At 41.4% G+C, this 25,511-nt stretch overlaps 3 protein-coding genes across 5 annotated transcripts in view; 1 reads left to right on the top strand and 2 right to left on the bottom strand.

The window, feature by feature from the left end:
• Positions 1–2,181: 2,181 nt before the first annotated feature.
• On the bottom strand, positions 2,182–9,845 carry cysltr3 (cysteinyl leukotriene receptor 3). 2 transcript variants are annotated; one of them, XR_007112955.1, is made up of 6 exons: positions 9,238–9,845; positions 6,399–6,585; positions 5,108–5,272; positions 4,684–4,851; positions 2,450–4,204; positions 2,182–2,364 (listed from the first exon to the last, which is right to left on the bottom strand). XR_007112955.1 is itself a non-coding variant. In XM_047587500.1 (5 exons), the coding sequence occupies exons 1-5, from the start codon at positions 9,242–9,244 to the stop codon at positions 3,655–3,657; spliced, it is 1,077 nt and encodes a 358-aa protein (XP_047443456.1). In that variant the 5' UTR covers positions 9,245–9,845; the 3' UTR covers positions 2,182–3,654. The 2 variants fall into 2 exon arrangements, 1 of the variants encoding a protein (XP_047443456.1); XM_047587500.1 differs by having other exon boundaries at positions 2,182–4,204.
• A 3,631-nt stretch (positions 9,846–13,476) lies between these two features.
• LOC125009659 (CD226 antigen-like) overlaps positions 13,477–25,511 on the bottom strand; it is a 62,369-nt gene continuing 50,334 nt past the window's right edge. Inside the window, exons 3-4 of the mRNA XM_047587813.1 lie at positions 14,230–14,562; positions 13,477–13,984 (exon numbers count right to left, since the gene is read on the bottom strand). Coding sequence (XP_047443769.1) covers positions 13,947–13,984; positions 14,230–14,562 — 371 coding nt within the window. The 3' untranslated portion in view covers positions 13,477–13,946. The remainder of the gene's footprint in view (positions 13,985–14,229; positions 14,563–25,511) is intronic.
• Positions 17,280–25,511, top strand: part of LOC125009468 (high affinity immunoglobulin gamma Fc receptor I-like) — a 160,549-nt gene continuing 152,317 nt past the window's right edge. The window contains exons 1-7 of one of the 2 annotated variants that reach the window (XM_047587475.1): positions 18,108–18,601; positions 19,238–19,273; positions 19,410–19,673; positions 19,753–19,998; positions 20,084–20,332; positions 20,454–20,540; positions 24,214–25,231. In XM_047587475.1, the coding sequence (XP_047443431.1) occupies positions 18,505–18,601; positions 19,238–19,273; positions 19,410–19,673; positions 19,753–19,998; positions 20,084–20,332; positions 20,454–20,540; positions 24,214–24,269 (1,035 nt within the window). In that variant the 5' untranslated portion in view covers positions 18,108–18,504 and the 3' untranslated portion in view covers positions 24,270–25,231. Of the gene's footprint in view, positions 18,602–19,237; positions 19,274–19,409; positions 19,674–19,752; positions 19,999–20,083; positions 20,333–20,453; positions 20,541–24,213; positions 25,232–25,511 lie in introns of those variants that run through there. The other variant, XM_047587466.1, reaches the window with a different exon arrangement.

Here is a 25,511-nt window from a genome sequence, read left to right as displayed (position 1 = left end):
TACGCAAAATAATGTTGAACTTCCCCAAAAATATAAAAAGCTTCCTGGTACACATAACAACCATACAATACATTAATAATAATAATGAAAATAATATCAAACAAACTCAATACAACGCAGCAATAATAGTTACAATAATAATGACAAAGTTAATTATAATTATTTATATTGTAATTATATCAAATCCTGGAAAAACCAGAGCTCAAAGCAGATCCTCTACGACGTCTGTCTGTCACAACACGGCCTTATAAGATATTTTATTTTATTTTATTTATTTTTTAAATACAGTACATACAATACAGATATGAACAACAAAGAAGATATGAACAGTGTGTGTGTGTGTGTGTGTGTGTGTGTGAGACCTGTCATAGTTTGTGTGTTTACCAGTTAATACAATAATACAGGAATAATAATAGTTATTACATTGTTATTTATATCATAGTAAGGATATAAAATGAACATATGAAGTAAAACAATGCTTCCATTAATAAGTATTAAAAAAAGAAAGTAATAATGATGATAAATAAAACAAACAAAACCAACAGACATATACAAAACAATTAATAATTAACGTGATAATAATTACTAAAGTGAAGGACAGTGGGAGACAGTGGAGGCGGAGGAGGAAGGATAGGGAAGATAAATCTTCTAAGACACTGATTTATTTATTCAGTCTATTTTTATTCATTTGAATGTGGTGTCTCTGGCCCCTGACAGATTCTAGAGAAGAACCATGTGGGCGTATTTACTGTACAAACTTCATGGAAAAAGGATTTCGAGTCATCCACAGTCATCCACCGGAGCTGGTGTGCATCTCTGACACCGAAGCACAAGACCATACAGTTGAACAATAATTAAAGTGAGTAAGTACCAGATTATTCAAGTATAAGGAACATCTTTTAATTACTAAAACATCTGTCCCCATTTTAAGAACAACGTCATCAATATGTTTGGTCCAGGATAATTTCTCTCTCCTAAGAGTTTGACTTTACTGACTTGATGTGTAATTAGAGATGATGATCCCTCCCAAACCTGGAGTCAGAGCAGAAGGCCAGTACATTTAGTTTTTATTGTATTAAGAGCAAGTCTATTGGTTTGGACCCATTCAGAGACAGAGTCTAGTTCCTCCTGAAGGAAACTGTTAAGTTCACTGTATCAGTCTGCAGCACCGCGCACAGTGGAATCGTCTGCATATATAGTCACTGTCGCCTTATTCACAACCAGTGGCAAGTCATTAGTGAAAACAGAAAATAATAAAGGACCAGGGCACATTCCCTGTGGAAACCAAGAGTTACCATTATAATATACACATTTCATTCTAGAGCGTAGGTGAATCTTTACTCGGCTCGTGGCTTTGACACTGAACCCACAAGCACAGAGCTGTTCTAGTAGAAGCTTGTGGTCGATCACATCAAATGTCGCACTGAAATCAGTCAGTGCAGCACCAGTGATTGTTCTGTTTCCCAGTTTTTATATAGGTAAAATATGTAGATATTTGACTGAATACGATTCTCTCTGGTATGTTACTGAGCACAGGAAGGATGCTGATTGGTCTACAGCTGGACACAGTTAACGCATTCTTGGAGTTCTTCATGCCAAAGCAAAGATTCCTGAGACTGCAGTTAAAGATGTGACAAGTACTGAGATATGTTCAGTCTTCCTTAAGTGTTGTGTATTATTTTACTGACATACGTCAGAAGCTCTTTTACCTCTTCAATTATCACAAGTTTCAGTGTAAATTCATAAACATTGGCGTATAACAAGTGGCCCATTATTCTTCCCATTGTTCTTGTATTCAAATAATTTACCTCAAAAATATATTATTTTTCTTTGACCTATTCATTTAGTTACATAGTTTCTTAATTTCCTATACTTTGTCCAGTTGGATCTTGTAGCTGCCAGCTTAGTGTTATCTCTCTCTGTCACTAAGCCTCTCAGCTCATAATCAATCCAGCAGCAGTGAACTGTCTGAGGTGGAGGCTTCATGTCTAAGTAACGTCCACACCAATGAATGCCAGGTCCAAAGGTTTCCCAGCAGGACACTGAACTGTCACAAAATGTTTTAGATGTTATTTACTTCTCCTGTCAGTGGTCATAATAGTTCGTTATGACACACTATAATGTTTAAACAGCTGTAACTGCAGAGTGAATGAATGAAAACAGATTCAGTCGCGGTATCAGTTTGTTTTCTGAACTAAGTGTTTATTAAATGAGTTTATTCTGATCCAGCTGTGGGAGCTGCTATTCTCATGTTTGCTTATAGCTTGTACAAATGAATCAAACTAACTCGGGAGGTAACAGGGTCTTTAAAACAAGTCCGACAGAACGAACTCTGCTCAAAATCTTCAGCCAACAAAACAACATCTTAACTCAACTGACTGACCTAACGAGATAATAATAATAAAAAAACTTCATCACATCTGTGGCCCGACCGGGAGAAGATGGAAACCCTGGACCCGGTAAAACGCAATGTATTTAAACAGAAAATGAGAAAACGACGTAAACCGGACTATTTACAGTTATTTACAGTGCAGCTTAATGTCAAATAAATGTACCTGTGAATTCATTCCGAAGTGTAAATGTTCTTAAATGACTACAAAGGAAACTTTGGTATTTGCAGCACCAGATTAATCCACATATGTGACAGTGAGTCAAGAAAAACCACATGACTGTCTCATTGGTGTGTTAAGGATGAGATGAGCTGGAGAAACATCTGGAATCGTTCACCCTGAGACGGATCTGATGCTTTGTCTTTAAGTCTAACACCACTGGGGGGCGCTGTGACTCTGCTGGAAACATGTCCACGTTCTACACACCAGAGTAAAATCCACGTGAACCACATGAAGTTGAGCAACCACACCCCCACACAGGAAATAAAACCACTCTGGACCCAGTGGTTCATGAGCTTATTTACATTTCATTTATACGGACAAAAAGAAAAACCTCCTGAAGAAATCCAACAGTCATTAAATTAAAGAGGCAACTGGGCATGTATAGTTTCTTGAAGACGTTTCATCCGAGTAGCGTCTTCAGTTCTACAGAAGCTACGCCTTCGTTTCACTGCTCTTCCCCTGTCAGCTTTTAAAGGAGCAGTCACTCCGGTTTAAAGGACCACAGAGGGACCTTCAGCTGATGTGAGACCTCCTCCAGGAACAGGGATGTCTCCAGGTCTGTAGCTTCAGTTCTACAGAAGCTACTTGAATAAATGGTGAAACATCTTCAAGAAATTCTACAAGTCTTGTTGCCTTTTCTTTTAACAGCTTGTGGATTACCTGACCTGGATGACTGAGAACCTTCACAGACTTCTGAAGAAACTTTCAAACTTTCAAGCCTTGGACCGAAGCCAGAGGCCTGAGACAGAAGGAGGCAGGGAGGAGCAAGGAAGTCCCATGCAGCAGCCTAGACCTATAGCAGCATGATTAAGGGATGGTCAGCAGCCTGAACTACAAGCTTTGTCTAAAAGGACATCTCCTCCTCCTCCTCCTCCTCTGCAGAGCTGCCACTGATTTCAGTCCTGGACGTCCAACAGTTTCTTCTCATGATTGCACAGGAAAATGTTTCAGGAGCATGCTTCAAATGCTCTAAGAGAAATAAATACAGTTAAGGAACGGCATCACTAGTGCTGTGTTGCCACTGAGCTGAAGCGGGAGGTGCTCAACAAGACGGAAGTTGCTGACTGTCACCCTGCATGGTGCTGCTCCTCTTTCTCATCCTTCCAGACCTGAAGGAATTCCCCCGACTGGAGCGGAACGAGGAGCGAGCGTCCTTCATTTTGGCTCTGAACGTCCTGGTGGAGTAGTAGTACAGCAGAGGGTTGATCATGCTGTTGGACGCCGCCAGGCACAGCGTCACCACCACCGCCCGCTGCAGCTGCCGCGTGATGCTGCACTTCCAGCCGCTGCACATGGCATGCAGGTGCAGCGAGCGGATCACGTGGTAGGGCAGAAAGCAGAGCAAGAAGGTCGCCGTCACCATGGCGACCAGGTGCACCGAGCGGGCTCGGGTCTGGCTGCGATGTTTGTTGACTTTATTGCCGGCCTGGAAGTCGGAGGGGGACGTCAGTTGCTTGACGAGTCGACTGTAGCAGGTGACGATGGTGAGGAAAGGAAACATGAAGCCGAAAAGCACCGCCACGTAGTTCAGGATCAAGACCCGAGTCCAAGAGGTCGGGTTGGACGGCTCGAAGCAACGAGGTTGTCCATTCCTGAGAGAGAAACAAACATATGAACCAGTCAAAAACTGGCAATTTGTCCTGATGGAGGCATGAAATCAAAACAACTGGTCTCACTCACTCCGCCGAGGCTGGTTGAAAACAGTAGATTATTATAACTACATTTGTAGGTTTTATGGAGTAAGAAATAAAGTTCTCATTTCCAGCTGTCATTGGGCAGAGACGGGGTCCACCCCGGATACGTCTCCAGTCTATCTCACATCTACGGTCAATTTAGAATCACCAGTGAACCTAACAAGCATGTCTTTGGACGGTGGGAGGAAGCCAGAGAACCCGGAGAGAACCCACGCAGACACAGGGAGAACATGCATTCGAACCCTGTGAGCCGTCAGTGCTAACCACCGCGAGAAATAAAGTTATGAAATAATAAAATAAAAGGATGTTTGTCAGAAAGTTAAAAGTTAAAATGAGTAAAATAAATCAGTTATTCCAGAAGAGTAAAGATCTTCCACCTGTATGAGATCCCGTCGAACAGGAAGGGGGCGGAGGACGCGAACACAAACAGCCAGATTCCCAGACAGGCCAATAAGGCGCGATTGGACGTGGCATGTTTCCTGTGGATGAGGGGTTTGTTCACGGCCATCCAGCGGAGCACGCTCAGGAGAGTGAGGAAGAGGATGCTGAGGAAGGAATGAAGGAACAATTACCTTCTTTGTATTACTCATGTTGTTGATGTGGTGTCTTCATTAGATAAACACATAAATCATACAATATATGAACCATAACAGGTGGGCTGATGTACTACACACATTCTATTTAGTTATTTTATTATGGGGACCCCACACTTTATCCTAAAATGTTATCTTAAAGGTGAGACCGTTGCTAGAAAGTGTGATGTCCTATGAAGTGAAGGAAATATGTGTGTTTGTGTGTTACCTGGTGTACAGGTTGACGTAGAAGCCGTAGACGCACAGTCGGCAAACCCAGTCAGGAAAAGGCCACATCCCATCCCTAAAGTAATAAGCCAGCCGCAGGGGGAGGGAGAGGGAGAAGCCACCGTCTGATATGGCAAGGTTTATCATGACCACGGAGGAGGCAGAGCTTCGGGAGGAGGAGACGGGATTAATGACATTTAATTTAAAAAATAAAACAAATTAATTTAACATTAAAAATTGAAAGTAAGAAAGGTTTTGTTCGAGCTTGGAACTCAGCAGAACGTTTCTTTTAGTGTGGACACGCCTGCACACATGTCCACAGTTGTTTTGACGTTGTCTTGTGAAGTGAAGTTTGCATAGAGCCTGATTTGAATTCCGCATGCTAAACAAATGAGGCTCGTAAAATAATCCGCGGGCAGCAGTTCAGCGTCAGTTCGGCCACATGGCTCCAATCAAATCTTTGAATTTAGAGTATTTTTCTGCAGATTAAATTAAACCTGGGTCCGTTCGTCCCGTAGGGAAAGTTTCTGGAAGTCCCTTTGAATAATCAAAGTTGCTGTGTGACATTCTTCTTCAGTAGTGAAACTAATAATTATTTGTGGCCCAGATATACATAACCACAGTCAACTGGTTCTTCTTCAATCCATTTCTCAGACGGCACCACCCAGATAATAGGTGTCAGTAAGAATCAGACCAGTTGAGAACAACATGTTACATTAGAAAGTTCAAACGGCAACACAAATACCTGTAAACATGTTTGTCTCACTTTCTTCTGTCTACAACACCAGGTAAATGTGCACACCCATTTCAAACAAAGACACGACAAGGAAATGGAATGAGATACATTTTTAGATTCTTTATGTTTCGGATAAGAGGCCACTGTTCAGAAAGGCACGGCTTGATGTGGTGGTAGAACTTGACCACCGTCAGCTCCATCAAACACCTTCAGAATTGAAGATTTGAAGAAGTGATCTTGTGTCTGAATGGGCTGAAATTCCCGTAGCTAGGTCCAATCTCATCTTTGGTGATGTAGCAGATGTCTAAATAAAGTTTGTATTTTAGTTTCTGTGGAAAAGCCTGAACATGTTGCTCTGACTGAAAGACGTCACAAAGATTAGCGTAGCCGTTGGTGTGGTCTGATGTTTAGTGAAAGGGGTGAAAAGACGGAGCTCAGAATAATGGAGATGCATGTTTACATGTTTCTGCCGTGAAGCCCTAAAGATAAAAGTGTGAGGAGAAGAAGATCTCTTCCACACATAGATATGACTGTTTGTGTGTTAACATGTCCAAACCTGCGCTTCCTCTGCATGAAAAAGACGACAAGAGCTCCGAAGTTGCCGAAAAAGGCCATGGGAAAGACGAGCAGGTAGGTGACGATGTAGGCGATGTACTTGAACGCGTCGTCAGTATGAACACACGTTATCAGCGACTCCTGGGTTGTGTTGTTACCAGCCATTGTGGGAGAAGCCAATAGGCAATCTACAAAACAAGTGAACACCGAAGATCAGAAACAGACACACAATTCACAACGAACCATGGCCCTAACCATAACCCTGTCCCTAACCCTGACTCTAACCCTTATTACGCTGGAAGACGCAGATGATTTACCACAATTACATTTTAAAATACAAAACTGAAAACAAACAAATGTTATTTACTCTTTACACCCATTTTAAGCTTATGTGTTTCAAACTAAAGATTTTAAACTGCTTTATTACGTTGTAAAATAATACACTTATGCCCATACAAACCTTTTAACACAAAGAACACACAAACGAATACCGTGCATGTATAAATACACATAAAAGCACCAGGGTTTAGGTAGAAGGATACTGAACTCAATAAATGTGCTGGAGGTTTCGGTGTTCGCTGATCGTTGTGAGGGCTGCTAGACGAGGGAGAGCCATCAGCGTCGTAGCCACTGATTATTTGGTCGGCAGAGGTCCGGCTGAAGGATACAGGTTGAGATTTCACTTGGCTCGTAGTCAGACACACACCTTCAGCATCAGTGAGGAGAGACGTCACCAGGGTTGTGGTTCCTCAGCTATGCTCAGAGCCACATGATATCAGGGCGCGGTTGCCTTTGTATTTAAACATTCATGTCTTGTCTGAATGTGGCCACGAGTACCTCAGCATCACCAAACTCCCTCAGCCCAGTCGCCAAGGAGACCAGCGCCTCTCTGTCTCCTCTCTACCTGTGGGAACTAGTTCGAGACCTCCGCACCCCGCCTGCACCGCTGATGTTTTGTCGGATGAAGGTGTGCAGGTCTGACTGCATGTGGGAATGACTCTGATGCAGGACTTAAAGGATCTGCTGGTCTGTGCTGGTCTGGCTTGCAAACCATTGGGCAGATGTCTTTGTAAATAGATGTTTCTGGTAATACTGTTTGCTTCATTTCCTTCTCAAGCAGATTTCCACTCTAATGAACATAACATGGGTTGAAACCAGCTGCAAAGTTTAATTGTGACATTTCTGCCACGAGAGCCCTAAAACCAGACAACCAGGAAACTGAGGCTCTGATGACTAAAATTATGACTTAGGTAAATGAGACCAAACCAGTCGGTCCATTTTAAACAAAGCTGTTTTTTATTATAGTCCAGATCATCAAGTTATAAAAATAGTTAATTTCCTTGACTGTTCATTTGAATAAAAGTCTGGACGGCTCAACGGCTTGCTTATCTGACGAAATGTAAATACTCTTTGTGCTATCTAATGCATTTATGTAACAAACTGCTGCAGTGCAGGGAGCGTGTTTGTTAACATTAGTTCAAGTGAAAACAGTTCGTCGTGTTCAGAGTTTATACTGTGGGCTCTGGTGAGAGGACATTAGGGCTGGAAGTACTTCAGTGATGTTTGGTTTAAACTGGAGTACGTTCATAAAGCCTAACCAGCGCAACCATTCATGAACCCCACGTTGACTCAAGAGCAATTAACATAACAGGAATGTCACAAATACATTTAAAACCAACACCTCTTATACGGAAATGACAGGCTAACAGGCAACACAAGCTCAGATTTGTCAGATATTTCCCTCTTGTTGTATTCTTCAAGTTAATCACATCAATTTATTTATGATTTATCCATTGATGAGTTTCAGGTCTTTAAAGCTGTCATTTTTGGAACCAATGTTTTTGCTTCTAACTGGTGCTAAAATGACCGAATATCTCTGCAAAGTGTTTGCATGCAGCTGACTGAGACATGGCCAAACAAACATTTTTTACAGGTGCGAACTAATTTTAGCAAATCACTGGTTTGAAACATGTTGCGTGCAAACCCCTAAGCAGCTTACAAGCTAAACGGCTAGTTGCATGCAGTATTGCAATATTTGCTACAATGTTTTGTTTTCTCATTTTATTGAACAAAGAAGAGGAAAAAGCTTTAATGCCAACAAAGCTCTAACTGTTAGCTTAGCCGCTAATGATCTTTGTGAGTGAGTGTTGGACCATAAGGCGACTGAAAACCAAGTGGTCGTTAGCGACATGCGTCCTCTGACTGCGAATGTACTTTTCCCACATAAATTTATCCCAACAAACACAAACATTTGACTCCTAGAGCGGCTCATGCTGTGCTCCGTGACCTCCTCGCTGACCTGGTGGACATGAAGGATGACGGTTGACTCTAATGTGTGGCCTCAGATGAAAGGCTAACAGGAGCAAACACTGCTGCTCGTCTCTTCCTTGTTGTTTGACCGTTTGCCTTTAGATGTCATTTCCAAAGAAAAACCCTGTTTACTCTTGAAAGCTGGGAGACACGGACTCACAATGTTGATGGAAACTTGGTGAAATCCTGACCCTGCCTCCTGTCAACAGCACTTAAGTGGATTCAACTACGAGTCCTTCCAAATGTCCGTCAGGGGACATGATGAATTCCCTCATACGTGCAAGTATTTGTCTTCGGTTCTTTTTTATCTCTGAATCCTTCATTTCTTTGACACATTCCTTTTCAGCAGATAAAAAGTTATAAGTAACAACAAGGTATAATTTGAGCCAAACCAGAAAGAGTCAGTGATGTGTCAATAAACACCAGGTAGAACTGGTTTCACCTCTACCCACGGAAAAGAAGACAGAACCTAAAATGTGTCAGGATCTTAATGCACCTCGGCCTTATTTTGGGTGTAAAGTGTCACTCACCATTCATCTCGTCACAGCTGTGTCTCTCCTGAAGCCATTCATCCGCTCATCCGTTCACCCACGGAGCTCATGACTGTTGGTGGTGCTGCCGCTGCTCGATCCTCCTGTCACACTCTCTGTGGGCGTTACATGCAGGGAAGGTTTTCCAAGGAAGTAGGAGTATGCAGATATTTATAATCCAGGCTGCGAGCCAACAACCTGAACCGGTTTTCTGAGCCGTCAACCGTGATCATGTCTTATCGGGACCAAAGATCACAGATCAAAAGAAAATTAGCTGATCGATTGATTAAGCCCCAGACACACAAAGCTGACTGTCCTTATCCATTTACCGTAGTTTGAATTCTGTATTTTTATTTTCATTTATTGTTATTTATTACCAATGCTACCTCTGCAGTAACATGGAAATGTTGGATAAATGTATCCCTATAATTCCTTTCTACATTTGCACTTTATTCACTTCACATCCTCCATGGGTGGTTTAGATTTGAACATTAATGACAGAGTTATTGTTGTATGAGCTTATGTATTGTTCTATTTTATGTTTTTTGTTCCTTAAAAGTGTCTGGTTATTTCACGCATTATATTGGGGACAAATAAAGTTTTCTGAATCTGAATCATTTAAGGCCTTTTTTGTTCTTCTAAAACAAAACTTTTTCTTCAAACTGAAGTTGTGTCACTTCAGACCTCTTCAGATCACACCCACCTCCTCATCTCGGTATAATTTAATAGTCACCAGGTTTTAGTTTGTTAAGTACAAATAAATTCACTTCCATTTCTACATCAATACTTAATATGTGATTCGACATATTTATAGGTGGATTAACCTGGATCATGCCTTCCATAAATATATATCACATGATTCCCATTCACACGTCACCACTTAGTTTTTGATTTATTTAGTATTTACTTTGAATAGTGGCAAAAAAAAAAAAAAACTGAAACTATTTAATCAAATGTTTTCCACGTACTGTAAACCTGTTATTCAGTTCTTCACACGGACTTTAAAGGGAGAAACCCAACAATCCTCCCTGACCAGCTCCGGGTAACTTGCATAAACACATTTATCTACGTCACTTTAGTTTTGATAATATCATACCGGTTAACGAGTGCCTCTCTGTATCCTGCTCAGAGATAACTCATACACCCGTAGAACATCCTAATGCCGTCCAGATGGAGCTCATTAAACCAGGGCTGCTGCTGCTGCAGGCAGACACAGACCGTTCCCAACACAATCAAGGGCTTATTTAAGAGGTGAAAACATCATGAGAGCTCCACCTTGTGGTTAAATCTAATCAATCTGGTGGTTGTTCTGTGTCTGAGACTGTTCACAATCAGAATGAGAAACTGCAAGAATATTAAAAGGGATGATGCTTCTTCTTTCTTCTTTCCTCTGACAGACAGGAGAACCACAGCATGGGCCAAATAAAAATGGAAATGTGAAGAGGGATGAAGTGAATTTAAAGTAGGTCAGCAGGTCATGGCAAACCGATGAAGGCGTTAAATAAAGGCAACTGGACTTGGGTTAAAGTAAAAACAGCGAGACACCCAGGGAAGTGTGCAGTCACCTGCATATGAAAATGAATAAAACATTATATACATTATATAACATTATATATACACACATATACCTTCCTGATGTCTTCTTAGTTTCATTTATTTTATTTTTTTTTGTTTAATTTTTTGCAGTTTTTGCAGCTGGGATAGACTCCAGTAACTCCGGCGACTCTAGTGAGGACAAGAGGTAGTGGAAGATGAGATGTGCTTTATATGTAAACTAATCATTTCTGGTGTTTTTCCCCGTATGCCTGAAACATTTAAAAGCCCTGGTAATGTGTAATTAAACAGCCACGTCTTGCCTCTCTGAGTGTCTTGTGTTGAACTTGAAATGGTCTGAGGTAGAAAGCTTCCCAGGTCAGCTGTGTGGCAACAGGAAGGAAGGAGGAAAAAAAGGTTAAATGTATGCATCGCATGCAGTAGCTTGATCTACACTTTGGATTTGTGGAACCGACACACAGCTGTACTCTTGTCACATCCGTCCCTCGAGAGACGAGAATCTTCTCAAGAGCAGGAGAGATATTAAACAAGAGGAGAAATTTCTGAATGAGAACACTTGAACGTACTCAAGCACCTCCTCTAAATACTGACTAATGTCTATATCGTACACAAGTGCCCTCTACTCATACTGACTGGTTGAAAAAATGTGCTTTCATACAAATACTACCATAAACCCAAACAAACACGGACACAAAAAAAAATACACAAAAACACTTGAAACGTTCCATAAGATGGATTCAGTCGTTCCAAATAATTCATTATCTTTAATGCTCCATTTCTGCCATCCCTAACCAAAGCCTTACACGTGACTTATTCACCTTTTCCAGACTGACAGGTCTCAGTAACTTTCTTTCTCATTTGTTCCTGGATGTCTTTACACCTCTTCCTGATGTCCTTTGGTCTACTTCACTGTGTCAGGCAGATCTTTGTCTTATATTTAAATTAGTTTGATGAACTCAAACATGCAAAAATAGCATAGCATAGTGTTTAGTTTGTAATTAAAGGCTCGTTTTTTCTAAAGGTTGTGCATTCAAATGGGGTTGATAAACTGGCTGGAGTGACATGTTTCAGGCAGCAGGTGGCAGCACATCACCTTCTCAGTAGCAACAGGCTACTTACTGATCACCTTCCCAACTCAAATAAACTGGTTGGTATCCAGTCATTATGGAAATTAGCACCAGTTTCTGGTCAAGCAGGTTTCTATCATTTTCTGCCCTATTTAAACGTCAACTTACCACTAGTCTCTGAGAAATGAAGAAGCTGCTTAGATGAGCGGCGAAACATCTTCAAGAAATTCTACAAGTCCAGTTGCCTTTATTCAACGCCTTTTGGATCATTATTAATATTGTAGAGTCTTCTTGGTCTGTCTATGGTTCTGTGTAGAGGTTGGTGGACATTGATCATGATGGACCAGAGTTTGTTCGAGGTCCTTCCATCTCTGTCCCTTCCACAGAGACCTCCTTCTGTATGAGTCTGTCCTCCTTCTTAGTGCCGCCTCCCCAGTAAACCATAGAGTAGAATGGACCAGGGGCAACGATGCTCTGACCTTTTTTGTTTACTGAGTCCAGATGTGGACCCAGGTCTGAACCACCTCTACACACTCCTCGTTAATGGTTAAACGCTGCAGATTGGACCTGGACCTTTGGAAATCCACTGCCCTCTCTTTAGTTCGCTATGCACCATGAGATGATGTTGTTCCCCAGATTCTTGTCCTCCTCCTCCTGTCCATCCCTGATAAACCCCACAACTGAAGTGTGATCTGAGAACGTCTACGGGTGACATGACTCTGTGTTACAGCTGAAGACAGAGGTGTCCACGGTGAATAGGACAGCGGAGAGCACGGTTCCCTGTGGTGCTGCTGACCCAGAGACCTCAGTCCAGGATTTTAGGATTTGATGTGATTTTATTCTATCAGATATGAAGAAAGACGTCACACTGAACTGTTCCACATTAACTGAGGACATGATGAGAGGCTGCTGGACTATTTTAGACATTTGTGCTGCAGGTTGTTGACCTGATGTTACCTGGAAAACTGCTGTGTTGTTGTTGTTTCTATGTGACTGGTTGAGCCGAGAGAACAGACTGTGTCCTAATAAATGCTCTGAGATCTAGTTCGTATTCATTCTTTTTACTTATTTGGTGACTTTCCACATGAAATCCTCAGACATGACATAAACATAGAGACACAGTAGCTGTTATAACACTAGATGATTCTATGTAACTCAAATAAGACACAGGTGAAGATATTAATTAATTCATTCACTCATTCATTCAAACAATCATTTGTGCAAGCAGATATCTATAGATTAATAATGAAGAGTTTTACCAGCCTGCAACAACAAACCAGTGTTACACTCACGTGCCAGTTCATTAGGTACACCCTAATGTGTCATCTGTAAGCAGATCACAGTAAACACACAATGTAATAAACTGAGAAAGCATCTTTCATATCATATTTCCCAACCTCATTAAATCACTAGGACTGTTAGATTAGGATGAATCCATCTACATCCATGTTACCTGATGAACAGGAATGTCAGTGTAACATTTAAAAGGAGATGAATAGGTCACATGTTGGGATGAGTTTGTTGTAAAGATGTTATTTTAGTTCTGGTCTCAGTCAGTTCTGCACCGTAGTTTAACAGTGTAACATCATCATCAGCTCTAAACTGCTTTAAAGTTGCTCTGTGTTGGGTGAATTGCTCTAAGTCTCATTTCCTCATCCACATGTAGAAACAGAATAAAGTGAAACTGTGTGTGTGTGTGTGTGTGTGTGTGTGTGTGTGTGTGTGTGTGTGTGTGTGTGTGTGTGAGTGTCCAGCAGTAGTCAAGGAGGGAATCATAAGCTAGTGCAGATTGATTTTCTGTTTCCTTACTGCTTTCAGTTTTCTGTCTGTTGTGGACATTTTTCCACCTGAATGTTGGAGCAGTGATGGGACATGTTTTAATTCTGATAATTACCGCAGAAGAAGTTAAAGGAAACTCTGGTTTGTTTGCTGTCAGGCTGCTTCAGACCAGGAGATGATCAGATGACTCAACAGTAGGAACAAGGGAGGGTGGGGAGGGTGAAGATTTCTTCTTCCTGTTTCTTACAGTGATCAGAGAAACAGCCACGACAAGACTCACAACAACAACAACTATCAGACCAACTCTGCTCAGCTGTGTCCGTCCCCTCTGTGTCCAGATGTGTGACCTGCAGACAGAAGCAGATGTGAGGTGTGAGGGAGCTGATGAGTGAAGAACAAACTGATGTCAGACATTATCTACGTCACTCTGATCACATGACTCAGACCAGCTGTTTTCTAGAAAGTCTCATCAACAACATCTTTGTAAAAGTCAAACATCTGATCTGAGATCTTTCTCTGTCACATCAACAACCAGGAAGCAGCTTCACCTCTGATCAGAGACAAACACACAAACTCAACAACACTCACTCACCTGATGAAACTACATCCAGTCTGATGGTGCTGCTCATCTGGTTTGTTTTAGTCTGAACATAACACGTGTATGTTCCACTGTCATCAGTCGTCACATCCTTCAGAATCAGAGACACGTCTCCATCCTTCATCTGTTTGTCCTGTAGATCCACTCGGTTCTTATAAGATGGATGCTGGTAGTCTGGATCAAACTGATCATCACGATATAAAAGGAGATCTTGTTCTGGCTGTACATCGGTTCTGCTCCAGTCCACCACTGAGACAGGTTCAGTGTTCAGAGCTTTACATGGTAGAGAGACAGTCTGTCCAGATTCAGCTGTGATGTTTATCTGTCCTGAAGGAAACAACACAGAGCAGAGAGGTTAAAGGTCAACATGCAGCAGTCAGTCAGTGGGAGGAGCTACCAAAGAGAGGACACTGGTCTCTGCAGGACAGGACCAGGGGACAACAGAGGGACAACAGAGGGACAATGGAGCCTGTTAACGCTGGCACTCTCTCCTGTCCGTTAAGTAGGACTGGTGAGGATTAAATGGTATGGAGGATGAGATGAGGTGAGAATTTACCTCCATACCAGTGTACTTGATTAAACCCTGTTCAGAACGCTGCGGTGTGAGACACTGTTTCAGACCGGACCATTTTCAATGTAGCTTCTAAACATGGTGCGACTGTGTCACTGTGACGTGGTGAAGATGGAAAGGTCAGAAAACGAGAAGAGTTGTGCCAAAAAAAAAGGTGCTGTGTTGTTGTTTTTCCTTTTGTCAGGATGAGAAGAGGTTCCAGGGACAGTCCCCATTTTGAATGACCTGTCCCCCGGTTTATGCTGTCCCTGGAAATGTTCCCAATTTCAGGTTTTCATGAACGAGAAGAACAAAAATGAGGCATGATGACTACAGTTATCAGCTCATGTCCGGATAAACCAGGTGGGGTAACCACAGTCTGTAGAAACAGGAGCTCTACATGTTGTGTCTTCACTCTAGAGGATCTGTCACTACATCTGACTTTATACAGACTCTGAATGTCTGAGTGAAACAGAACAACACAAAGTGAATAATGTAGAGCTGAACTCACCTGGAGACGAATAAACAATCTGAGAGACTGACAGCAGAGTCCAGCAGAGAGACAAACATCTTCCAGTAAACATGTTCTCTGTCTCAGACCTAAAGACTTTTAGAGAATATCAGAGAAGCAGCGTTATAGGACGCAGAACCCCGACTGAGAGTTCAGAGTCTGGGACAGGGTGGAGTTGACAGAAAGGACAGACTGCGCATGCGCCCACTCACTCTGCTCACTATACAGTCAATGCTGACTACTAAAAAGAGGGGGAGGCCCCTATGAGGCCCCGTAGGTAAGTGTGACACGGTCCCTAATAGTGACCGACCGATTATCGGTCACCGATATATGGTTCTACCGTATCGGTGAAATGTTGCACCGATAGAAAAAACTAAGTGTGACAAGTCACAGCAAGTTAGTTCATGAAATAAGTAACTGTAAACATGAAAACATGATTGGAACGACAATTAAAGGCCACATTTCACTGCCCCTTCCATAAATGTCCCTGGCCAAAATATCCGGTGTAAAATAACTGCGAGGCAACTTTGCTGCATCATCGCAGATTTTGTCTCAGTAGTAGCATTACATAAATGAAGTTAGCAGTTTGCAAATAAGCACCGAAGGGTTACAGGTTAATATATGCCCAATTGGTTGTTTTGATTGTGTGTCTATGCACAATCGGCCTGTTTTCATTCCAGCTCAAAAACTCACTATATCGGTCGCATATCGGCGACTGCACCTCCTCTAATATCGGCTATCGTTATTTTATTTGAAATGTATCTGATGTTGTTTACAGAAAGAAAACTCAGAGTCTAGTTATTATTTCCAATATGATGAGATGTAACGTAAAAATAAATACTCGCCACCACATCCTGATAAAACTTCTGCAGCATCTTACTACAGTTCTCAAGAGGTGTGATCTTCCTTAAGAAGAAGAGGCGGCTCAGACAGCGCACTTCCCCAGCTCAATGCATGTCTGGCCAGTACTACTGGTGATTACAGTGGCCTTTATACTCTATACTGTTAATGTAAATTAATATTAAAGTGAAGGTGAGGATGACATTTGTTGTTGCTGGCTAATCTAAAAATGCACATTAAATGTGGTTGTGTCAGACCTTATTTTATTAATCCTGGGTTTATTTAATCTGGGGATTCATGGGGATAAATAATAAGAAAAATAGAAAATTTACTTCACTGGGGTTAATCAGTGCACAATACAAGAACCTTAGACAGTCTTAAGGTACTTCTGTTATACAACCTGTTTAAGACTAAAAGTGAACTTTTCTGTCCTTTTTGAGGATGGAGCAGTGATGAACTACCGTCCTCTCTGGAGCTCCAGCATGGAGTTGACGTATGTTGTCCATCTTAGGTCAGAGAGGTCATTTAAATGAATTTATGAACCAAATTATGCGTATTGTCTAAAAGGAATTACGAAGAAAAAACCATACACTATATCAATTGTTTATTCTCTAAATTGATTTATTTTAACCTCATTAAACAGCAATAAAAAATATATTCTAAATAATATATTATAAAATTACCGATGGAGTTTTCTTGTGTGACTGTACAAGTTATTTGTGGAGTCTGATTGGTGGAGCTCTGAGCTCTTTGAAGTGAATGTCCCTACAGAATAACTGAGTACATTTACTGGAAGTTCAAGCAATTCTTCAGGTTTTGTTCTTCTTTAGCAGCTTTGATTCTTTTTAAACTTGTCAGATATTTTCCAGATTTAAGAAAGTCCAACTTGATAGATCTGTCAGTCACTCAGCAGCGATGTGGTCTCTGAATTGACTCATTGTTGCTGATAACACATGTGTACTTTTACTTCAGGAATTGTTCCATTCTTATCTTGATGTTTTTTCATCAGTTAATGATCTGATCATCACATCCCTCCTGACTCTACTACAAACCACTCTTTTTTTTGTTTTTAATTTTCTGTTTTCGTATTATTTAATTAATAATAATTAATAATTAATTATCATATCACGGTCTGTGGGGGGACTGGTAGCTGCAGCAGAGAGGTGCTGACACTTGCATCAAGTAAGACCAGAAGCTCCGAGGCCAGAGGGTAATCAGCCATGACTGGCTGCAGGGCTGCTCCACCTCCATTAACTCCTGTCTCTCAGTCCATGTGTCAGCAGGTTGTTGGCTCCAACCTTGGACAGTCCTCAGGTCCTGCAGATGTAACGTCTCTGTCCCCTCAGAAGGCTGCTACTGTCTCTGATGGACATCATGTTGGGAAGCAAACGTCTCCCTCTGCTGGTCACATGGAGACACTGCAGGGATGGTGTCAGGTCAGACTGTTCTACACATTAGTTCATTGAAAAAACTCAATGAGGCCTCATTGTTCACAGACACTGAAGCAGTAAAGTGACTGTTAAAAATGTCAAGCTTTTGTAGCACTTCCCTTTGTCTCTTATTGGCAGAGATAAAGGGAAGTAGCCTTAAATGGTGATATAAGGAGGTGTCTTGTTCAGGTCCTCTGTTCCTTTGTCCCTGCCTGCCATGCGGCCACATCAGCTAGTTTGTCGATTGTAACTCTATTCTAGCTTCAGATTGTTTGTTGTTTGAGTTATATCTAAATACTATGCATCTTAATACTTTGTGTGTTTCTTTTGAACAGATCGTTATGTATTAGTTTGGTGTCAAGAAAGACTTGAGATATCTTAATTTTGAGTGGATGCATTAATAAGTAAGCTGCTAAATACTTTGCTTTAAATTCTTTTTTATGGTATGCGTGGCATTGTATTGATTTATGTTTTTGTTGTACAGATGATGGTGTCCAAATAAACAGTTAAACATCTCTCTTGGATCCTGTATGTTTGAATGTGCACCCCAGTTAGGGATTCTACCATCCAGTCACCTACATCCTCCACCACAAACAATCTCTAAACATACAGCCCTTTAATAGTGGCCTTAGAGGAAAGATCAGGAGAAGATCTGAGTTCAGCTCTAATCATGTTCAAACTATGCTCATACACACATTTGATACATTATTACATCATAAATCATTTACATAGATTTACTTCAAGTTATTTATCTGTGACTGAGTTTGATGCAAAAAGAGGAAGAAGCCAGTCAGAGGAAGAGGGCGGGCTTTACTTGGTGTCACTGAGAAAAGATGAAAAAAGGTCAGACGAGTGAGAAGGACAATGAAGGAAACGTCTCTACAGCGTCTGCTCTGTAAGTCCACAATCTTTGACTGTTGATAAGTGATGAAGGAGACATGGAAACTAGTCAGGATCAAGTCAGCATGAGGACCAGCTGCAGGTCTAAAGAGGAACTGGAATCATTTAAAGAGGAAACTGGTCAAAAAGGAACAGGTCAGCTTCAGTCAGTGATTCTATCAGTGGAACTGTGAAGTGAACACACACCTGTCTTTATGCTCTGAGCTACAAGTCGTGTGTTTGTTGAATATTGTCACTGTTCATAGTCAGGATAACCACGAGGAAGCTTCAACTTCTGCTTTTAGATTCAAACTACAGCATTAAAGTGGAAGAACCAACATGAGAACAGAGTCAGTTAACTGTGAACTGATCATTATTCTCTAGCACTGACCATAGAACAGCACTGCTGCTGTTTGCATGACTCTTCATCTGGACCTTAGCCTACGTACTGGACTGTAGTGATGCAGTCATTAACACGTTACACTGTCTTCTCTGTCTTTGTTGAACTGGAAATAGAAATGTGTCAGTTCTGTGATGTTGTGTACATTTATATTTGTGTAGCACCACGGTCCTGGTTTTACTGCAACTGAAATAAACATTTAGCAGATGAAGACTTTCAGAACAGCAGCAGTCGACATAAAGTGTGTCTGGAGTTAGTGTTGAATGATTCTTTAACATGACTGAGTCCTCAGCAGTGGATCCACCAGAGATCTTAGAGGAACCAGAGATGAATGAATCTCTTCTTGATGATTTAGTTGAACTCAAACTAACCTGAGTGTCATTTTTCTTTAGTTCTGAGCTCTCTGCTGTTCAGCTCAACAAACCAAGGTTAGTCAACGTCTTCATTCACTTTAAACCTGTTCAGTCCTCATCATTATTACTCAGTAGAGTCAAAGCTTTCAGTCAACATCTCTCAGAGAAAAGACATTAAATGAATCCTATTGTTTCATCTGAACCCTCCCAGCTCGTCTGACTGTGAGTCCCAGCTTCTCTCAGGTCTTTAAACTAGACTCTGTGTCTCTGAGCTGTGAGGAGGACGACAGCTCTGCTGGATGGACTCTGAGGAGAAACACCACCACAGAACAGAGGACTCAGTGTGGAGCTGGGTGGGGAAAACCAGCTGGTTCTTCCTGTGACATCAGCTACATCCACCCATCAGACAGTGGAGTTTACTGGTGTGAGTCCAGAGAGGGAGCAACCAGTAACAGCATCAACCTCACTGTCTCTGGTAAGCTCAGACTGTGGAGTTAGTATTGATGAAGCTGTGTGGAAATGGATGAAATGCTGTAGTTTGTCTCTGTGTTGAGGTGGACCAGTGATCCTGCAGAGTCCTGTCCTCCCTGTGATGGAGGGAGATGACGTCACTCTGCTCTGTAAAACACAGACCACTCCCTCCATCCTCTCAGCTACTTTCTATAAAGATGGCTCCTTGATCAGGACTGAGTCTACAGGTCACATGACCATCCACCATGTTACCAGGTCTGATGAAGGCCTCTACAAGTGTAACATCCTCAGTCATGGAGAGTCTCCATCCAGCTGGATCACTGTCACAGGTGAGGAGGTCAGAGATGATTCTTCAGCAGCTTTCAACATTCACAATGAGACAATCAGTTCATGATTAACTTTGATTCATTCTAGAGAAACTCACCACCACCACACCTCCTCCTATATCAACACCTCCTCCTACGTCCACATCTACTCCTACATCCAAACCTTCTCCTGGTTCCTCTCCTCCTCCTGGTTCCTTTCCTCCTCCTGGTTCCTTTCCTCCTCCTGGTTCCTCTCATCTCCTCCCTGTGTTCTTGTCTCTTTCTTCTTTCTTGTCTCTGGTTCTCCTGGTGGTTCTGGTTTTCCTGGTGAGACAATGTGTTCGTAGGAAACATGAAGGTGAGACACAGACTCTGGATTCACTACAAAATGAATAAATTATTCAAAATGTTACAATTAAATAATTCCAACAATTTTAGCTTCATGAAATTACATTGTTGTTCGTTTTTATTCATTTCAGCTGTTGGAGGAAACGTCAGAGAAGACATCACGTACGGTAACATTAAAATATCAAAGAACAAGAAACAGACGATCAGATGGAGAAGAGGTAGAGTTGATTATTATTATTCTTATTATTATTATTATTATTATTATTATTATTATTATTATGTTTCTGTGTCTTTGTGAGGACCATTGTTTAGACCTGATGAGAGTTAAACAGAGTCTCTGTGACTATTTTAGACTCTGAAGGTTTATAGGGACATGATGGAATGTGAGGGAGAAAAACAAACACTTCACTCAACTGATCATACAGACTTTATAAATTACAGTTTTAATTTTAATAATTCACATTTCCTTTGGTATCATAACCCAACAACAACTAGACCATCTGTGGTAAATCTAACCTTTAGTCCATGACTCTGTGTCAGGGAGCTTTGTTCTCTGTGTGCTGAACCCTGTGGTTTGTTTCTGTGGTGAGTCTCTTAACAGAAACTAACGTCTCTGTTTACTGGTTCTGATCTAAACATGAACCTGCTCATGGTTCACTGCAGGACCCTGAAAGACACTGGATTTTATCACCTTGCATTAACATCCACATGGAGTTAAGTTATTTCCTCAATCACTGGTGTCTTTATTTCTATTCATCATCATCTCTTCATTAGATTATGGTTTGTATAAAAGCTTTCAGGGTTGAGTTATAATCTGGGTTAAGTTCAGGTTGGAGATCAATAAATAATAACTTAATGTGAGCAAAACTCATAACGCACACACAAAGACAGCAGTTCTTGTCTTTGGAGCAGCGGTAGAGATCCATTAGAGATAACTACTGTTCTACTGCGTCTCAAATGATGTTGGAGTTTATTTACATACATAGAAACTGAGATCAGATCAGGAGAGCTGGATGGAGACATTCAGAGCTGGACACTTGTGACTGGATTCCCAGGACAGATGTTACTGTGGTGGTGGGAAGGTCCATGTTCAAGTCCAGCTCAGGTCTTTGTGGGTGGAGTTTGCATGTTCTCCCTGTGTCTGCGTGGGTTTTCTCCAGGTTCTCTGGTTTCCTCCCACCTCCAAAGACATGCTTGTTAGGCTGATGATTGTTTGTCTCTGTGTTAGTCCTGAGAGACTGGAGACCTGTCCAGGGTGGACCCCCCTCTCACCTGATGTCAGCTGGGATAGGATAGTGTGTATGCAAGGAGGGGGCAGTAACTGATTTCACAGCTCTGGGGAAGAAGCTGCCTCTGATACACTGAAAATCCCGGGTCGACCCAGGACTTCAGCTTCTTCTATTTTTGACTGAGTTCTGTAGCAGAAACAGCGCCACACATAGACCTGGGACATGTACTACAGCCTTTCTACAACTAGATGGGGTTTTACGGAGAATTTCTCGATATGTCGCCAAGGAAAACTGGAGAAAACAACTTTCTTTAGCTACGTGTGAACGCAGCCTTATAGCACGTTCGCATTGACGACAGCAGGTTGATGCAGAATCTTCTGACCTGGGTCGACCTGCCTTCACACAGCAGTCACAGGTCTGACCTCCTGAGGTGGAGCTCAATGCCAGTTTTTTCCTTCCTCTCATACGTCATTACATTGACATCAGCATCATCATCATTAATAAACATATATGATCTCAGGGAAGAAATGACAACATTGACGTATGTGAGTAAAATCAAGCTGATACAGTTTAATGGATCCATCTGATCAACTAAAGCTCCTGACTGATTTAAATGAACATCAACCAGCATCAGTTGCTGATGTGTTGTTAGTGTTAGTTGCTAGTAGGATCCATTCATCTCTGGTTTGTTGTGGAATTAGTTGAAATGTAAAATGATGTAAAATGATCAGACTTTATGAAACCATGAGAGAATAAAGAGACTCATCAGAACAGAGATGTTCTGCTGGGAGTTTTCATCCTCTCAAACTGTCTCTTGATACAATTATTAATGTAGAACTTTTTTAAAACTCTGCATGTAAAACCACAGCAGCAACTTCCTCCTTCTCTGAACTGAAGTCTGATCAGATGGTGTGGTCGTGGTATTTCTTAGTATAGTGTGGCGTCCTTTGGCTGTTCTTAGTGTCCACTTCTCATTTTCTCATTATGTTGCCATAGCAACCAGTATGAGACAGGACTGAGCGCATATGCGCTATGTGTGTGTGTTGGTGTGTGTTGTTGTAACATACATGTGTGGGACACAGGGATCAGCTGCATTAACAGCAGAGACAGCTGATTAATGAACTGGTCTCAGCTGTGGCTCAGGCCTGAGGGTCAGGGGTTGCCGTGGCAACTCGCAGTGGTCGTCAATGACGACGGAAGCGCGCGGAGCCGGGACACAGAGAGATGTGGAGAAATAGGCAGATTTTTCACACTTTTCACTGGTCTCACATTTGGGCTCACTGTGACAAAACGGTAGCTCCTATCAGAAAAACAAGCAGACCGTGGGCGTCGTAAGACCTTCCTGAAGACTTTGATATGTTTTTTGTCCTTGTGGATTAAATATTTTGGACACATTCGCGAGTTAAAAACCAGGTCCCTTCTCCTTCTCTCAGAAAATCTTTGCATTGCAGTGAATGGAGAAGACACAGGTACTTTACCACGAACAGATGCTCACAGTTTAAATTCTGTACGTCTCACTGCTTTGCTGAGCACATTGTGAGAGACACAACAAGTTTGTCTACAACTGTGGAAAATATCTTGTGTCTATTGTGTAAATTGTTGCCGCGACGAGCGTGGAAAGAGAAAAAATTTCAGGTGATTTCAGACAACTTCCCTCACTCTAACTAGTGATGTCATCCACTGAACATATCTGTACTCGGAGTGGGCGGGGGCAAAACTGGAAGTGGGCGGGATTTAACATGGAAATAGTTTATCCACACCAGGTGTTTGAGTGTGTGTGTGTGTGTGTGGAGGTGGGTGGGGGGGGCGGAGGGGTTGTGAGTGTGTAGCTAAATCTGAACGAGCCCACGTTTACCAGAACTCCACTGGTTGATAAGTAAGTACAAACCGGAGTAAAAACAAACCTGAAGCTGAAGAAACTCTAAACCAGGGGTGGGGAACCTTTTTCATATCAAGGGCCATTTCAATTTTTATAAAGTCCCCCGAGGGCCATGCTATTATGAACACATACTTAGGGATGCAAAAACAAGACAGAAAAGAGTATATAACCGCTGTGTTACTGAGCCTCATGATTGCTGCATTTCTATGCATGTCAGACTCACCTAATGCGAGGGCTGGAAATGTTTCTCTTTGGCGAGGCATCCGATGTCACCTGGCAGTGATGATGATGCTACTCGATGCTAGTTTTCCAAGTTTGGGTCAGTCAGTCTTGAGTGGAAGCTATTCTTTGCAAAAGTCAGTTTTGAAAAGAAATGTTGTCCCAAACAAAGATCACTTCAGGGCATGTCTCCTCAGGATGTGAAAATCATTATTGTTAATTATTTGAAATAAAAACTACAATAAAAAGGGTTTTCGTGGTTTCCAGTGACGTTAACTCAACATTTATTTGACTGATCAAATGTTTAATGTTTTCAACTCAGTGACTTCCAGGTTGTGTCTTGATGTTTGTCTTTTTGTCATTTTCTCTGACAGTTTAAAACACAACTAAAGTGGACAGAGTGTGTTTGTGGAAGCATGAGGACTGTAACTCTGTGTTTTGAAGATGATACAGTTCAGACTAACGTAACCAGACTGGATCTGAGGTCTTCCCTGAGTTTGTGTTAGAAAACCTGTAACCCTACAAGTGTGTCTCATTTTGTTTCCTCTCTGTGTCTGTGTTCAGAGTTTTCACCAGAGTCAACAGTCGTCTACTCTTTAGTCCACCGGTCCAACCACTGATGTCCAGCTGCAGGACTGGTCCACTCAGCCCCTCAGGCCACAGTACATCTCTGAAAAACATGTTTATTTGTCATAAATATGTTTCTGTTTAAAGGTTTCTAATGATAACATCCAGTTCCTTTATGTCTCCAGTAACGTACTAACTCAATAACTTGTATTTTATTTGTGAGGTTTTTACTCTGCTCTAATCACCACAGCAATGGTCTGTTTTTTTTTTCTGCTTCTCTGTTTGGTCTCATTTGTTGTTTTGTTCTTGTGTAGTTCTGTGGTTTTCATCAAGATGTCAAATGGAAAATTTGCCTTATGTTGGTGACTGACTGATACACATGTCTCTGCAGTGGAGAAAACATCTGTCTGATCAGATGGTGTGATAGTGACTTCTCAGTATAGTGTGGTTCACTTTTCTGCTCTTAGTCTGTACATTGTGTGAGTTTTGTGTCTTTTTATGAAATGTGTCAGTTTGTACAAATAGCAGCAAACTGTTTGTGGTCTTCCACTCCTCTGTTTCACAAACATTTCCGCCAGAGGTGTTAAGAAGAGAAAAAAAGAAATGGTTAAAACCTGCTGCTGTAAATATACTGACAGTAATGACTGAGTTTAATAAGTGAAGAACATTTAGAGGAAAACAATGAACAAAAAGAGTTTTGAGAAAAGAATTTGTTGGTGATTAGTCTCAATCAGATCAATGTCCCACTAGAGGACGGAGTCTAGACGTCAGTGGTGGATTCTTTTCTCATGCAACTAAAAATAACTTCACTATCTACTTATTGTCATGAATATATAATGGTATAATGTTTATTAATATAACCTTCCTCTATGTCTCCAGTAGTGATCTAATAACTTATTAGTGTTTAATGTTTATTTGTGATTTTATTTTTTATTTTTTTATCCGCTCTCGTCACCACAGCAACGGTCTGGTTTCTCTGCAGCATCAATAAACTTTGGTCACATTTGTTGTTTTATTTTCGTGTGGTTGTGTGGTTTTTACCGAGATCTCAGGTGGAAATTTGACTTGTTCCATTTTGGTTATGACTGACTGATACACATCTCTCTGCAATGCAGAAAACAGATGCACAAAAACCACAAACTTGTGCGTTTGTGTGATGTCAGGGTCAGAACTCCCCTGGAATTAAAACTGAAGCTAAACTAATTAAAATAATCAGTTAAGATCATTGAGGAAAGCAGTGTGAAGGTCATGTGACTCTGGTCCTGTCTGTTTAGAGACACCTGGACATTAAAGTT

The sequence above is a fragment of the Mugil cephalus genome, chromosome 1, assembly GCF_022458985.1.
Source record: "Mugil cephalus isolate CIBA_MC_2020 chromosome 1, CIBA_Mcephalus_1.1, whole genome shotgun sequence".
Classification (NCBI taxonomy): Eukaryota; Metazoa; Chordata; class Actinopteri; order Mugiliformes; family Mugilidae; genus Mugil; species Mugil cephalus.
This window is presented reverse-complemented; position numbering and strand designations above follow the sequence as displayed.